At 27.0% G+C, this 17,197-nt stretch overlaps 1 protein-coding gene across 2 annotated transcripts in view; it reads left to right on the top strand.

The window, feature by feature from the left end:
- Window positions 1-17,197, top strand: part of LOC124946687 (serine/threonine-protein kinase tricornered) — a 105,995-nt gene that overhangs the window by 9,072 nt on the left and 79,726 nt on the right. For both annotated transcript variants that reach the window (XM_047487748.1, XM_047487749.1), the window contains exon 2: window positions 3,173-3,306. In XM_047487748.1, coding sequence (XP_047343704.1) covers window positions 3,173-3,306 — 134 coding nt within the window. The remainder of the gene's footprint in view (window positions 1-3,172; window positions 3,307-17,197) is intronic.

The following is a 17,197-nucleotide window of genomic DNA, read 5'->3' as shown; positions in this document are numbered from 1 at the left end:
TTGTTTTAGTTAAGCTTAATGTTGGTCTGGGTGTCCTACAGTTGCACAACCAGGATTAATTTATCAATCACTTGTACTGACAATATTGTCTGCCAATTATATTTTATTTTTTTTTGATATTAGTGCTTATGCAAAAATTTGTAAACGTTTTTACTATTAAATAACAATTTTATAAAAATGGATATAACATTTTTCATTAACATGTTAAAATTTCCACGTGAAATAATACTTTTCTATGATAAGATAAAAGTTAATTTGGAATGTAAAAAATGAAGCAGGAATAAATACACAAAGTATCGTTTGAAAAAAAATTGATACTTCAGATGTCTTATATTATCTCGATGATACTCAATAATCCTAATTAAAAATGGATATATAATTATTTATTTGAAAAAAAAAAATATATATATATATATGTGATACCATTGATCAACTATAAGTCTTCTTTTGTGTGATACGTTTCAAAACATGGCTTTATACACGAAGTATCTATTTAACAATTAACAATTAAATCAAAATTTGCAATCAAATATTCTACAGTTAATTCGTATTCGAATTAGAGTGTGTATTTATGCGCGGGCTTTTTGTATAAACGGTATTACGGCTTTACGACATCTAAAAGAGAAAATTTCCAGAATAATACATCCGTAATTACGTAAATATTAAAATAAAGGACGAATTATAAATGAGATCGTTCATTTTATTTAATCATTTTGTTCTTATTTGAACAATTACATTTTATAGGTCTTTTTGTATTCCAAAGTCAACTTTTGGAAAATCAACTTTTTGCAAATTAAATTCACCATTTTACGAATCAAATTTTTCTACGTTTTTTTTTTTTTTTTTATTATGTCCTCGTAATAAAAAGAAAATCAAATAAAAAATTTATTGTTAAGAAAATTCGAAATTTTATTATATGTAATAGAATGATATACATGAAATAATTATATAATAATAATTATCAAATCATTACTTATGGAATTTATAATGTATGTATGATTATAGCACAGAGACTGTATGTAGATAATAATGTACATATATATATAACTTTATCTATAATAGCTCTTTTGAAGCAGCTGGTCGTAATATAATATACATTTTCATGTAATAAGCATTACATTTTTTTTGCTCTATAGTAAAGTAAAATCAGAGCAATTCAATTATTTACTAAATATGTAGTCTCTGGGCAGACATCAGTTATATTGTCATTTAACTTGCTTGAAATTCTTACAAATTACGGGAAATAATTTACAGAAATTTCCTGTAAATGTGTAATTTGAGATTGGAAGAAAGTATAAACTCATGTAGATTTTCATTAGATCGTTAATTTTCTTAAGCTAGTAGTTTGAAATTTTAATTCTGAGCGATTGCAATTTAAAAAAAAAAATACTCTTTCGTTATCTTTTATCTCAAAAATATGAAAGACGATAATCTGTAGGAAGAAATTTGTGAACAAAATTTGATTTGCAAAGTGGATGAAGTCGATTCACGAAAGATTGAATTTAATTTGCAAAAAAAAAAAAAAAAAAAAAAAAAAGAGGAAGAAGAAGAAGAAAAAGAATAAACAAATTGAATTCTTATCGCAAAACCCGTATCGAGAAATCTTGTAATTAGCCCTTACACACTGAATCATCTAATAATCGAGAGAAAGGTCGAGTTTGCAATTAGCGAAGGTTTAGAATTTGATTTGCAAAAAAAGAAATTGAATTTGTAGTCGAAAAACTGTATGAGACACGAGGCATAGCATTTCGTTTACACGGGATGTATCGTATGTATAGCAAAGAGCCGGCATATCCAGAGAGAGGTCAACATACCGTTACCGACTCGGAGTACTCGTCTTCTTCTTCTTCTTCTTCTTCTTCTCCTTTTGCTTCTTCTTCTTCTTCTTCTTCTTCTTCTCCTCCTCCTTCGTCTTTTTCTTCTCTATTTCGCCGAGTGCAGCAAGCACTCTTGTTCATTTTCTATCCTTCTTCTTCATCTCCTCCTCCTCTTCTTCCTCTATCTTCCACTTTCCCTCCTCCACTACCTCTTCATCTACCTCTAACTCCACCACCACCTTCTCCTCCTCCTCCTTCCCCTTCTCTTCCTTCTCCACCGTCCCTTCCTTTCTTTTCTTCCTTTTTTTTTTCTTCGAAGTACGAAGTACAAACGCCCACGCGTACGCGTACGAATGCGTAATTATCGCGACGATATGCGAGTATGTATGTATATATGTATGTATGTAGGTATGTATGTGTGTATATATATATATATATATCTATGTATGTATGTATGTATATATGTATGTGCGTGAACGTTCAACCGGCCGGATAGGAGATTCAGTCCCTGGATCCACAGAGAAATCCAGAGGTAAAATTGCAGCACCGGTGTCAGACGAATTCCGTTATGCGTTTACAGTGTGTCGGCCCTTTGATGTTTCGAAATTTTATACAGTATGATATTCTTTCCTCTTGTTCGACTCATATTTTTCATATATTTTCATTATATATATATATATATATATTGGTTTAATTCTTATTGCTTCGTAGCTTTATGCCATTTATAATTGGATTGTTTAAAAGACTGTTCTTCCAACATGATTTTTAATTTTAATATAAGATATAAAATATCTTACGTAATATGTAATATATAATATCATTAGTATTATTATCTGTATTATACGGAAATATAACAAGTAAATTTCATTGAGTATATATTATATATTTATTACTTTTATACATAATATTATATATTATGTAATAATATAATAAATTAAATATGTTAGATTAGGAGCAATCTAATTGCTTTTAATTAAAAGATAATTTATATTAAAAAATTATAGATTATAGGAGGAGGAGGGGTGGGGGGAGGAGAGAGAAACAATTAATAAGACGTAAATTAATTTCTAAATATTAAATATTAAGTTAAAAATTATATATATATATATATAATATTATATTTTATATAATATTTTTAATAAATCTAATACATTAAATTAAGTTAAAAGAAATCTCTAACTTTTGAAAGTTGCTTTTAACTTTAGAAGCGAAAGTTGTTGAGTAATTCTACTCCAATTTGAGTTTCTTAATTGGGATGATTCATAATTACTTATGAAATACAATTGATTGGTAAATCATTTAGTTTATTTTTCGTCATAATTGAATGAATTAATTCTGACGTTAATTTCCTATAGGTGCGAAGAGGCGACGGAGGTGGAAACGCATCATCAGCAAACAGCAGCAACGACGATGGGCGTCGCTGAGGATGACACACCGTCTTCGCTGACTTCTCATCCCAACTTGAACACTAATAATCCCGGCCAAGAAGGTATGTACCTTGAGAGAACACTAGAAAATAGAGAAATAACGTCTGTCTCTCCCTTTTTCCTCTCTCTCTCTCTCTCTCTCTCTTTTTCTTTCTCTCTCTTTTACTTTGAGATCAGTTTTTCTTTTCCCTCCAATTAATTTAAATCAAAGAATTCTCTGTGACAATTAAGGATAGAGATAAGTGAATAATAAAAATAATTGGTTGAAATTAAATAATCTTTTTTTTCTTTCTTTTTTTTTTTTCTTTTTCTTTTTCTTTTTCTTTTTCAGATTATATACGAATCAATTTATGCGTTTTTTTTTTTTTTTTTTTTTTTTTTTTTTTTTTTTTTTTTTTTTTTTTTTTTTTTTTGTTAATATTAAACATTTTTTATTCGGTCGGCAAAAGAAGAATTTATAAAAGAAATATTTGGACAGATTCGTTTTCAATTTGTTGCAATTGGAGTAATGCGTATTTTATTTTTTTATTTTTTTTTTTATTCTGTCCTTTTTTTTACGCAATATATTAGAAATTAATTTAAACGTTTTTACGAATGCCGGAGCATATTGTTCGGTCGGCAAAAGAAGAGTTTATTCAAAGGAGTATTAGTGATAGGAAAAGTAGTTTCTCGATGATTTTAAAAATCAATAATTCTTATATCGAGGTCTTTTTAGTTTTTATTGTTTCATAATTCTAGGGAGAAAAAAAAAGGAATAATTAAGCCGAAGTCTCGAAAAAAAAAATTATTGATCTTTAAAATCATCTAGAAGAACTTTTGGCCGATCCTGTATTTATGCGATTCACTTTAAATAGATTTATTTATTTATTTATTTATTTATTTATTTATTTATTTATTATCTATTTTTTTTTGTTTTCACTATAATGAGTTGTTAAAATAAAAGGAAAGAGAGAGAGAGAGAGAGAGAGAGAGAGAGAGAGAGAGAGAGAGAAAGGTTGGGAATAAAGAGAAATATTCTGGAAAGTGGAGACAGAATAGCATAACACTTTTTAACGATCCTTCCCATGGCACGCGTTCCGCGTTAGATTATGATCGCGAAAGGTAACGAGCTATGAGTAAATATAAGTATCTTATCTTATATATTTTATTCTCTCTTCTCTTTTAAAGCATCTACGTTGCTTTTTCCATGAAAAACCACTGTCACATTTTTCTCTGTTCTTTATTTTCTTTTTCTTTCTTCCTTTTTTTTCTTTTATTTTTACAGATTTTACAAAAATTTACGAAGTCCGACGATCGGTCTAGCAAAGACTTTAAATTGCATTCAAAACTTTTAATTTACTTGAATTTTAAAAGAAAATTAAAAGGCATCTCGTAAACTTTAAATTTCTCATATATAAGTTTATATTTTTCGTGCCACATAAATTATGCTAGATAAAATAGTTCATTGGAAAAGTCTGGAATATCGTTTTGACAAATTTTTTTTTTTTTTTTCGATTAGTTCGTATAAATAATCATTAGTGTTAGTTTATATTAATTGATATTGAATTGGATAATAATATTTAGACATTGAAATTTACAGAAAATGTTGTAATGAAATAAATGACACACTAATGTTTCTGTTAAATTTTATTCTCATCAGACAATGTATTGTATTTACCGTTACGTTCTACTACACTCGTATTATTTTTATTTTCAATATTTTGTGATTAAATTGAACAATAATAGTTCTTTTTTTTTTTTTCTTTTCTTTTCTTTTCTTTTTTTATTTTTTTTTCAGTCAATAATAACGTATTACTATTTTATAATTCTCAATGTTCCATCATATATCTAAATAAACAATACTAATATTTTTTGTTTTTAATTTTATTTTTACTAAAAAACATTAGACTACTGTTCTTTCATACTAATGTTGTTTTAATTTTCAATACTTTATATTTAAATAAACAACGCCAACATTTCTTTTTAAATTTTATTTTTAATAGAATATATATTACGTACCTGTTATATTATACTAGTATTGTTTTATTTATATATAATGTCTGTGTGTGTGTGTATGTGTATACACACATATATATATATATATATATAAATGTTGAAAATTTTGACATTACTTATTGACCAAAGTATACATTATTTAAATTTCAAGATATGTTACAAAATGTTATTATAAAAATTATTTCATAGACGTTCCTTTAACATTTTCATCAGAAAATAACAGTTAAAACCATTAAATATAACTTATACAACGAAGCTTCGATTAATAGGTTTAGAAAAGGAAGTTTCTAGGACATGCGTTGTGTTCCGTGAATCGCCATTTACGTTTAAACATAGTATTTGAGGTAAACCTAACGTGGAACACAGGAAACATTCGATACATTCGATACGTCAAAGTTGCTTTATAAGGCTAAAAGTCCTTCAATTTTCTTTTTCTTGTTCTTTTTTTTTCTTTTTTTTTTTTTTTTTAATGTACTTTTTGTATTTATTTATTTATCTTTTCTCTCTCTCTCTCTCTCTCTCTCTCTTTATTTCCTCACTCTCGCTATATTATGCTAATTATAATGATCCATCTAATTTTACAATTGAATCGAATAAAAATCTTAGAAAGAGATTTGATACGTGACACTTTCACCGGTCGCTTCTCGCGGAAGCAAGCTTGCGTACCTACGCTCGATGAGCCTCCTGCCTATGTTTATATTTTCCTTGATTCTATTGTTCTATACGATGTGCCAGTTAACAAATATGGCGTACAAAGAACTTTATAAGATAGAGGAAACGATTCACGATCGTTGATATCTATCGGCTTGTTAAAACGTTATAACGTACATCCTTGAAAAGTAATACGCGTCACGTACATAGATATTTCTTCCTACTTTCAATCTTTTGTTATCCATTAGATATATCATTAAAATTTACGATCTTATTGTATCTATATTAAAATATTACTACATGTATACATTACAAAACGCGACTTACGTTTCATTCGTAATAGAATTAGAAACGAAGATATCCAACATTAGATAATTTCTATTCGTTTTCAAATGTGAAATATCATATAGCGTCTAAAACCCATGCAATCAACGTTAATTCATCTCGGGTTTGTAATTATCATTCATAACAGTGTTTCAACTGGTCGATTCTAGTCACGTCTAATGACGATTAGAACTTAATACCTACATGACGTATTTACTACGTACATTTTTCGCTTCGCTCATACTTTTTATATCTTGCATATCGTGAAGACTATGCGAACTAAAAAAAAAAAAAAAAAAAAAAAAAAAAAAGGACAAAAGAAACAAGTAGGACTGTTATTTTTTGGGGTTAGTATTTTAAAAGATATTTTAATCGATTTTTCAAATAAATGATTAGTATTACATCGGTTAAAAATAAAAAGAAAAAAAAACAAAAAAGAAAAAAAAAAGAAAAGAAAACAGTTAATATTTTAATTAGAATATCTGTAAATATAATAATTCGATCAGTATTTTAAATTGACAATTAGTATTTATAATAAGATGCAATTTTAATATTTTAATTATTTATGCTACGTTCATTTATAATATCATAGTGATATTTTATTATAAATATTATGATTAAAATATTTGTAAATATTAATCATTTATTTTATTAATCATTTAAATGAAAAAGAGGTAGTATTTTTTTTTTTTTTTTTTTTTTTTTTTTTTTTTTCTTTTTTTTTCCTTTTTTTTTTGTTTCCTTGACCCGAGACTATCTAAGAAGTGCCATCTTTAGATATGATGATGAAGAAGTGTCAGATCACAAAGCGGAAAAACAAAAGAGAAGGCAATAACAACGTTTCTGTATTTTCAACTGTATCGGTTATTTACATAGGAAGCGATTCGAATCCAGGTCGAAGTTAATCTTTCCGTAAAAGTTCCTTTCTGCTTTCTCCGAGGAAGTGACAGGAAAAGGACTACACACACACACACACACACACACACATATATATATATATATATATATATATATATGTATGTATATAGTATTTAGTTTAAATAGTTCGTCGATCGTTTCATACGATCAAGAAGAAGAAATAGATTAGGATTGTATAGTTTTTAATTGAAACGGACTCGTTTTACTTCGTTTCTCTTATATACATAATTCTATTCAAGTATATTAGATATTCGATTAGATTATTCTTTTAGATAATCGAAATTGTTAAGAAGTATTTTTTTCTTTCTCTTTTCTCTCTCTCTCTCTCTCTCTCTCTCTCTCTCTCTCTCTTATATTACATATTAATTTCTTTTATAAATAAGTGAAATAAGGATAAGTATGAGATCAAATACTTGGAAGTTTTATCAGGATGAATTAAAATTTAATAATATACTTGGTAATAATAATAAATATATAAATATAGATAAATATTTATTTATTTGTAGTTAAAATTATATATGTATATATATATATATATATATATATATATATATATATATATAAATGATTTTTAGTCTTAATGAAAATAAATTATATATAAATATTTTATAATAAGAAATTATATATTAATAAATATATATAAACATATTTATACACACACACACACACACACACACACACACACACACACACACACACACACATATATATATATATATATATATATATAAAGTATCTGTACATGTACATAAATGTGCAAAGATTCGCATGCTTTAAATCGCTTACGTAATACGTTTAATATTCATCATTATTAACATTCACAAATTAATATGATATAGTTAAGAATTACGCATAAAGTTAAGCATGCTAATGTTATAGTTCATTTCGATGAACAATCATTGTTCATTTCTAATATTACATTTTCAAAGAGATATCTAAACAACTTGTATTTTTAAACGAGAAAAACATATTAAATTCTAAGAAGCACGTAAGAGTAAAGTAATTTAAACACAATGCTCTTTAATGTATCCGCCGGAAGTGGAAGAGTCCTGTCAAGAAAGTTTTCATACTTTTCTTCTTCCGCTCTTGACGATTCTTCTCTCTCTCTCTCTCTCTCTCTCTCTCTCTCTCTCTCTCTCTCTCTCTCTCTCACTCTCACCACCTTCACCCTTCCTTTCCCTTACACACACTCCACCCTCTCTTACCCTTCTCCTCTTGAGATTGACTCCGTTGGATATTATCCAACATGAAGGTATTGTTCGTTTGAAGGAAACGAACGAAATAGAAAGTTTTTCAAATTGTCTTACTTCACCTTTAAAATGAGAACAAACGAGATTTCAATTTCTTTTGTGTTTTATTTATTTATTTATTTTTCTTTTTTTTTTTCATTTTTATTTTTCTTTTTTTTTTCATTTTTGTATTGTCTTATTATTATTTATTTATTTATTTATTATTATTTTTTTTTTAATTTAACGTCACATCAAATCGCTTGTGTGGATGTATTAATAACATTAGGCGAGATTCATGGTTTATTATAATGTTTGGTATACTCTAGATAATACAGATAGTTGTCTTTGTATAGATTCTTTGTTCTTTAAATTGTTTATAAGATGTTCTTATAGTGAAGCCGTTTTTTCTTATCTGTGTTTATTAATAACGTAAGACAAGGTTCACGGTTTATTATACTGTTTGGTGTACTATAAATAATCCAAATATTTGCCTTTGTATAAATTCTTTGTTCCTTTTTAAATTATTTGTTTTCTTTTCCTTTTTTTTTTTTTTTTTAATATTTTTTTTTTTCTCAAATTTAATTAAATTATTATAATAAGAAAAATATCGAATATCACGAATTATAGATATTTTATTTATATACAAGAAAAAATAAAAGAAAGTTATTGAAATCGATGAAGAGTGAAAAGAATTAAAACATTTATTAATCATTAAATATCATTTTCCTAGGACTGCCATTTCTTCCATTAAATTCCTCAATTATCGTGCTTTTATAATCGGTTACGATTTATTTAAAGCAATATAAATCAAATGACAATAGACTTCAAACTATAATGAACTACAAAGGGACTTATAGGTGTTAACAAGTAATGAAATAGTTAATAATAATGGATCAAAGCTGATGTTTAGATGATGTTTAGGTGAGATTTAACGAAGCTTATCCGACTGATCCGCGCCATGTTTCAGGAAAATTGCTATAATATATATAGTGTTGATGCTACTCGGTTTTGTTATGCCGGTCATTGTTTCTTTGGTAGGACGAGCGAGCGCGTTAACGTTATCAGAGTGGAAATCCGGCTTCAACGTACTCGTCTAACCATTCTAATGATTTTCCTAGATCGCGGAAACGTTCATTGCTATTATACTACGACTATATATGTGTATAGTCGTTTCTTTATTTTTTCATTTCTTTTTTTTTTTTCTCTTTTTCTTTATTCTTTTGAAAAATAGTTAGAAAGGTGGATTAATAAATGGTTGTTTGCATCCCACCGAAAATCTGCAATATTTCAATCTTCTATTTGTATACATATATGCATTTTATATATATATATATATATATGTATTTATATATGTATGTATGTATATATGTATATAGATATGTATGTATGGATGGATGGATGGATAAGGGAACACTGCAGTATTTTAGTTAGGTAGAACTGCGTCTTGAAACGTTGCCAACAGTTCACCCCCCGACCATTACTCTCCCTCCGTTTTTCATCCCCTGTCTGATGGTAAACTCGTGTAAAATTGCCTTCGAGCCAAACCATCCAACTTATTTTCTTTTACATAGATCTTCTGGGTCAAGTGTATGTCCCTATGATCATCGACGTTCTACGAAGGTCAACTTTCGTTACTGACATATAAATTATCGTGGTGGTAATAATTCTTTATGTGCTGCTATTGCTACGAAGAGTTTTTTATTTTTTCTTACTTTTTTTTTTTTTTTTTATAATTTTTCTATATAAATAATAATAATAATAATAATAATAAATATTAATAGTTATTATTATAAATAATATTTTATATAAAAATATTTATTCGATCTATTTCTTCATTATATATATATATATATTTGTTTTGTATATTTTATAACTATTATTCTAAAGAAATATCAAAGATGATAAAATTTGGATGAAACTTTCTTTCTAAGATTAGCTTTCTTATATATGATAAACAAAACAGATATTGTTTATCTGTAAGTGTTAGAAAAAAAAGGAGAATAATTTTTTACAATTTTTTATATGAATAATTGTTGAATTTATTTCATTATGTATCTATTATGAATCTATTTTTTATGTATCTATGTGCGTGTCTATATATAATATATATATATATATATATATATTAATATTGCATATTTAATTATTCTAAAGAAATATTAAAGATCATAAAATTAGAATCGAACTTACTTTCGAAAGTAGTTTCTTTATCGTAGAAATTTCGCTTCCCATATATATGTATGTGTGTGTGTATGTGTGTGTGTGTGTGTGTTTATGTGTGTATGTGTATACATTCCAGTAATTAACAGTTTTATTACAAGTCTAGAAAATAAATGTATAATCTCGTTAACGAGTCCGACGTTCGATGTTCATAAGTACATACATAGATATCTGCATGACGCAAGAAAACAGCCGTCGAAAGTCGTTCGTTGCCTCTTCAAGCGTGAGTTTTAACTTAGAGGCGATGTTAGAGAGAAAACGTTTCTATATTATCTCGAGGAGAAGTTATCTACGAAGTTATCTTTTATTGTTTTAACCGTTAAACCATCGACATTCGGAATTTTACAGATCCGATCGGTGATCGTTACAATTTCATTGTCTTTTCCTCCTTTTTTTGTGTGTTTTCTTTTTTCTTTTTCTTTTTTTTTTCTTTTTTTTTTTTTTTTTTTTTTTTGTTTTTTGTTTCCTCTTTCTCTTTCTTTTTCTTCTTCTTCTTCTTCTTCTTCTTGTTCTTGTTCTTCTTCTTCTTCTTCTTCTTACATTAGAGTCGAACGTAGGCGTGTACCGTGAACGAAGAGAAACTACGGAGCGTTAATTAGTCGTTAACACGACGTCAGTACCGTAATTACCGATTTTAAATCCCCATTTTCTTTCTTTCTTTCTTTCTTTCTTTCATTCTTTTTTTTTTTTTTTTTTTATCTTTTCCTTCGAGCCGAAGAATAGAAATTTTCTATCGATTTGTCATTCTCTTTCACTCGGCCACTTTTCAAATATGATTTCTAACGATAAATGTACTCAACAGATTCGTGAACCGTGTCTAATGATCTTCTTTTTCTTTTTTTTTCCTATTTTTTTTTTTTTTTTTTTTTTTTCCTCTATATTTCTTTCGTTTTTCTTCCTCTTTTTTTTTTTCTATTTCTTTTTTCTTTCTTTCATTTCGATTGTCGAAATAATTTCTTTCGGGAGTATCACAACATATACATATTTCAAACTCGCCTTCGAAATATTTTATTTACTCGCGTGCAAAAGCCTGATCGATATATGCGGGCTTGTGAGAAATACGCATTGTGTTTCGTAGCTAATTTTGCATGCATTATGCAACAATAAGAACATCTATGTACCCTTCGGTACCTTTACCGGCAGTATGATTCATCGTATATGGCTCGATATACAAGTTAACATAGAACGCGAGTATGTACAATTATATATATATATATATATATATATATATATATATATATATGTATGTATTTTATATATATATATAAAAGAAAGAAACGAAAGAGAGAGAGAAAAAAAAAAAGAAATTCATTCGCATCACGTATTTACCCATTTAGTTGGTAAATGAGATTAGTGATTTTTATTCTTTTTTTCTTTTTCCATTATTTTTTCTTTATTATTATTATTATTTTTTTTTTCATACTTCGTATAAATTCATTTAAATTAATTACACGAAAGTCATGTTAATTAAATTTCGTTCGAGTTTGACTGTAATGAGTTATTTGCTTAGAACAATTTTTTTTCTTTTCTTTTTTTTTTCTTCTTCTTTTTTTTTTCTTTTAATTAATTAGATTAGCATACAATATTTACACAATATATATGTTATACAATGTTATATATGTATATTCTATATTATATGATATTGGATAATGTTATATACTCATCGTGTATAATGTAGAGATTTATATTTGTATGTATTGTTCTATACATATTTTATATTATATATTCTATAGTATACAATATTGTACAATATTATATACGCATTGTATATATTATAACACGATACTATTTATTACTATATATATATATATATATATACTAATCATATAATATTAATAAAGTTTTTATCGACTTTACTTAAATGCAAATAAAAACAAAAGGATACATTATAGCAATATTACAAATTAACCAAGTAAAAAAAAAAAAAAAAAAAAAAAAAAAAAAAAAAAAAAAAAAAAAGAAAGAAAAATAGAATGGTATGATAATATCATTATGAATAATATTTTTTAAACGAAATTTCAATGTAATCGTAATGAAAATTTTAATTTTACATAGGTATTATATCGAATCGGAAATACTTCTTTTTTTTTTTTCTACGTATGTACGTATATTTTTCTTTTCTTTCTTCTTATTCCTTTTTTTAATTATGTTGGTGAAAATCTTGTTTACTTCGTACACTCTTCGTCTTCATTCGTTCCTTTTGAAAACTCTTATGAGATGTAGAAAAAGGGCCGAGTCTAACGAACAGAGAAAATTAAGAAGGCGAGACGCGTGGCACTTGGTAGTAAGCACGCTTCGGAACGCCATGCCGTGTTGTGTCTAAGCAACGTCTAATAAGACATTCAAGACATCTCGTCATCGACGAACTCGATCATTACCGGCTCTTAACGCTTATACAGAGACTTCACTTGTCTCTCTTATAAGAAACGCGTTTTCTTAACTCCTGGCCATCGCGGAATCTTCTCCGCAAGGCGCCTTCTCTTAGTTTTTAACGAAAAAAAAAAAAAAAAAAAAAAAAAAAAAAAAAATCGCATCTAATACCATCCTACCGACGATCTAACGTTTCCTTAATTACGATCGGAATCATTATCCTTTCCTAATTATTTCCACAATTTGTCTTTTTACTTTTTTTTTTCTTCTTCTTTTTTTTTTTTCTTTTTTCTTTTTTCTTTTTTCTTTCTTCTTTTTTCTTTTTAATTAACATTTAATTTCTCTTCATTTTTTGTTTCCTTTTTCTTTTGTTTTTTCTTTTTTTCTTTTTTTTTTTTTTTTTTTTTTTTTTTTTTTTTTTTATTCGTTTTTTTTTCTTTTTATATTGCGAATCTATCAAAATAAAATTGTTCGCGAGGGGAACAATTGACGAAGATTCAATTGTATCGCTTTTGTTCGATAATTTGAAATTGATTATTAAATTTTTGATATAACAATTTATCTTCAATTTTAAAAGAATTATTATACACGAGAACGATTTTTACTTACTGTTCGAATGAATTTTTTTATTTACTTACGAATTCATTATTTGAACATTTGTTTTTCTTTGCTTTTTTTTTTTTTTTCCTTTTGAGAGAAAATATATTAAGAAGTGAAAAATTAATTTTCTTTCGCCCCGTAATATATTTCGTAGAAATTTATGAAATACGATAAAAATAGATCTGGTAAAAATCTTTGTTATAAGAAACGAAGTATCGAATAGCTGGAAAAGATATCCGTATCCTTAATTGAACATTCGCATGAAGTAATTAATTAGAAAGAACTTTTCCACCGAAAGCATTCACTTTCGACGGTCAATGTACGCGTTTCATTGAAGCAATCTTGGATTATTTTTATGATACAAAGTAAAAAAAAAAAAAAAAAAAAAGAAGTTCCGTATTTTATTTTTTTTTATCATTGAATGTTGATCGTCGTTTAAGATCTATGGTAAATAAATGCATTATGCGTTTCGAGGATCGTGGATGAGGTTAATTTTGCGGTCGAAGATATTTAGCGAGAAAAAGGGCGAGAGATTCCCTTGAGGTCCTTAATATACTTGACCGATGTCTGAAGGGAATCGTGCTAACGATCTCTCTCTTTCTCTCCCCCTTTCTCTTTCTCTCTCTCTCTTTCTCTCTCATTTTCTTCTTTTACCATCATAATTGCACTGAGAATTCGTTCGTCCGCCTAATTAAACGAAATCATTAATTAATCTTACGGACGATTAACCCACTTCTTTTTCTTTTTTTCTTCTTCTTCTTCTTCTTCTTCTTCTTCTTCTTCTTACTCGACTATTCTTCCTCATAAGTAATTTTATGTTTATATATATATATATAAGATAGATATATATTTATTAAGAAATAAGATATATATTTATATAATATATATAATAAAAAAGGAAATATATATATTTTCTCTTTTTTCTTTCTTTCCATTTTCCTTTTGTTTTGTTTTTTTTTTTTTTTTTTTTTTTTTTTTTAAATATCAAACTATCATCATTCATTTATCCAAATTCTGATATTTAATTCATTTTTCAAGTATTAATAAAATACGATTTAATCTCAGAAAGTTCTCCGGAATGCTTTTTTTTTCTTTCTTTTTTTTCTTCTTTCTTTTTTTTTTTTTTTTGTCTTTTTTTCATTCGCGTCGAATTCTCATCGTCCATTTCGGTAAATTTTGACATTTAATTCTTTTTCCATAAATTAATATGCATAAAAACGATTCGGTCTTAGAAACGTTTGACATACTTTTTATTCATTTTGTCTTTTTTCTCTCTCTCTCTCTCTCTCTTTTCTTTTTTTTTTTTTTTTTAATGTCAAACTCTCATCGATATTCTTAAATGTTGTGATGTTAATTCATTTGTCGAATGTTAATTAAGACAATAACAATTTAACTTCATAAACGTCGTAAATATTTTACATAATGATCTTCGAAAGAAGAAATTCATATATTTTTCAATATCGACGAAACTAATATATATTTTAAGTTATCGGTTAAAATTCTCTCCAGAATGTTTTTTCTTTTTCTTTTTTTTTAAACTTTCACCTTTTAGTAGTTGAAAAGAACGATTTCGTTCGAGATACTTACGAGTTAAAATATTTTCCGTCTGGTACGTGACGTGCGGAATAGTTTTTTAAAAGGTTACCAGGAAACTGAGATACGTAAGATTAGTTCGAAAACGTACGGAAAGAAAAGTAGTAAACGGGCAAGAATTTCGCTTTAATAAGGCGTATCACGTTTCGATAGGTGCTTTATAGATTGACACGTTCGTGTTTCATTGGATTGGATCATTTGTTAAGTCAATGTACCAAGATGTAAGCAATGATGTCAGATGGACTTATAGTGCAATGTTACGAACGATCACGTTCCGATCTTAAAGATTTATGATTCGTAAACGATCATACGTACGTCTTTGATGATTAAATCATTTTTCATTATCGATAATCAATTTAACAGAAAGTTTACGTTGATACATATTATTGATCGGTCACGAATATATTCTCATTTAAACATACACTCAAACTTATGAAATTATTAAAATATATAATTGTTCACGTCGTTATTATAATATTATTTATTGTCATATATAATATATAATATATCAGTATTGCAGATAACATTTAATTTATTTTCGATACAAAAATATTATATCTATTGATTATATTTTATCGTTACATCTCAACGTTTGCCAATTAAATCTATTTATAATGGCAATGTATTTTCTTGGTTGTCTTATGAGTCTAATCGATATTTTAATAACAATTATGCGTATATATATATATATATATATGGACATAGAAAATGCATTACTTTGTGTATATACGTATCTAATTACGAGTCAACAATGTACGAACTTTACACTTTACATTCAACTTTTTGCAAATCAAATTCATTATTTTACGAATTAAATTTCTCTACAAAATTATTTTTTCTTCTTTTGTTTTTCTTCTTCTTTTTTTTTTTTAACTTTTATAACAAAAAAAAATAAATAGAAACGAAATTGCTTCTTAAAAGATTCCAAATTTTATTTCGTGTATAGTAGTTATTTAAAATTTTGATAATAAAATCAACATAAAATATTTCTCTCGGGCAATAAAATAAAAACCTGTCTGAAATGTTTACAATTTACAGGAAAGAATAATTTCCCATAAATGTGTTCTCTGAGATTAGAACAAAATATAGAAACTTATAATAAATATTCAATAAATTAATTGATCTTTGAACGAATGATATAGTTGTTTGAAATTTTAATTATGAGTAATCACATTTGTTTCAAATATTTCTTATCATTACTTTTTATTGTAAAAATAGAAAGACTATAATTCTGTAGGAAGAATATCGTAGGATACAAAAAAAAAAAAAAAACTTGATATATAAAAATGACAAATTTTATTTGCAAACGATTTAAAAGTGATTTGCAATGAATTTAATTTATAATGCAAAACTTGTATTTAAACGTTAATATAGACGAGTTTGAATTTATCTCGAGTTAATAAACATGCAAGAAATAGCGAAGAAGAAGAATAAGCGGAAGAAAAAGATGATGAAGAAGAAAAATAAGAAGAAGAAGAAGCAGAAGAAGAAGAAGAAGAAGAGGACGGCTGGTTTGCTTTACGTCTGTTCGATTTTGATCTCCATCGTAAACGCTTTATTACGACACGATTCGTTTTTGATTCCAGATTCTAATCGTATCATTAACAAACTGTCTTAGGAACGTACGCTTATGCGATCGGTGATCGGTCATCGGTATATCCTATACGTCAAAACGACATGAAACAGATCGTATGCTGTCCGTTGCATGCATACGGATACTTATTCTCTTATATGTATTATACACGTATAAATATGAACACATATACACACTTACACGTATGCATACGCGTACGAGTACGTGGCCGCTGATACACAAATATATATATATATATATATATATATATATATATATGTATATATGTATATATATAATTACGTAGAAGCATATGTAACATATAAAAGAGATACGTACGATAACGCAGCATCGCGATGCGCTTCATAAACAAAGGAACCATCATCGAGAGTCTGTTGCTCGACAGTTTAGGTCAGCCAGCATTTCGTGTAATCTCGTTACACCTACACATATGTATATGTGTGTGTGTGTATGCGCGTG

The sequence above is a fragment of the Vespa velutina genome, chromosome 2 (genome assembly GCF_912470025.1).
Source record: "Vespa velutina chromosome 2, iVesVel2.1, whole genome shotgun sequence".
Taxonomy (NCBI): domain Eukaryota; kingdom Metazoa; phylum Arthropoda; class Insecta; order Hymenoptera; family Vespidae; genus Vespa; species Vespa velutina.
Note: the sequence above shows the minus strand (reverse complement) of the source record. Positions and strands in the feature narration are given on the sequence as shown.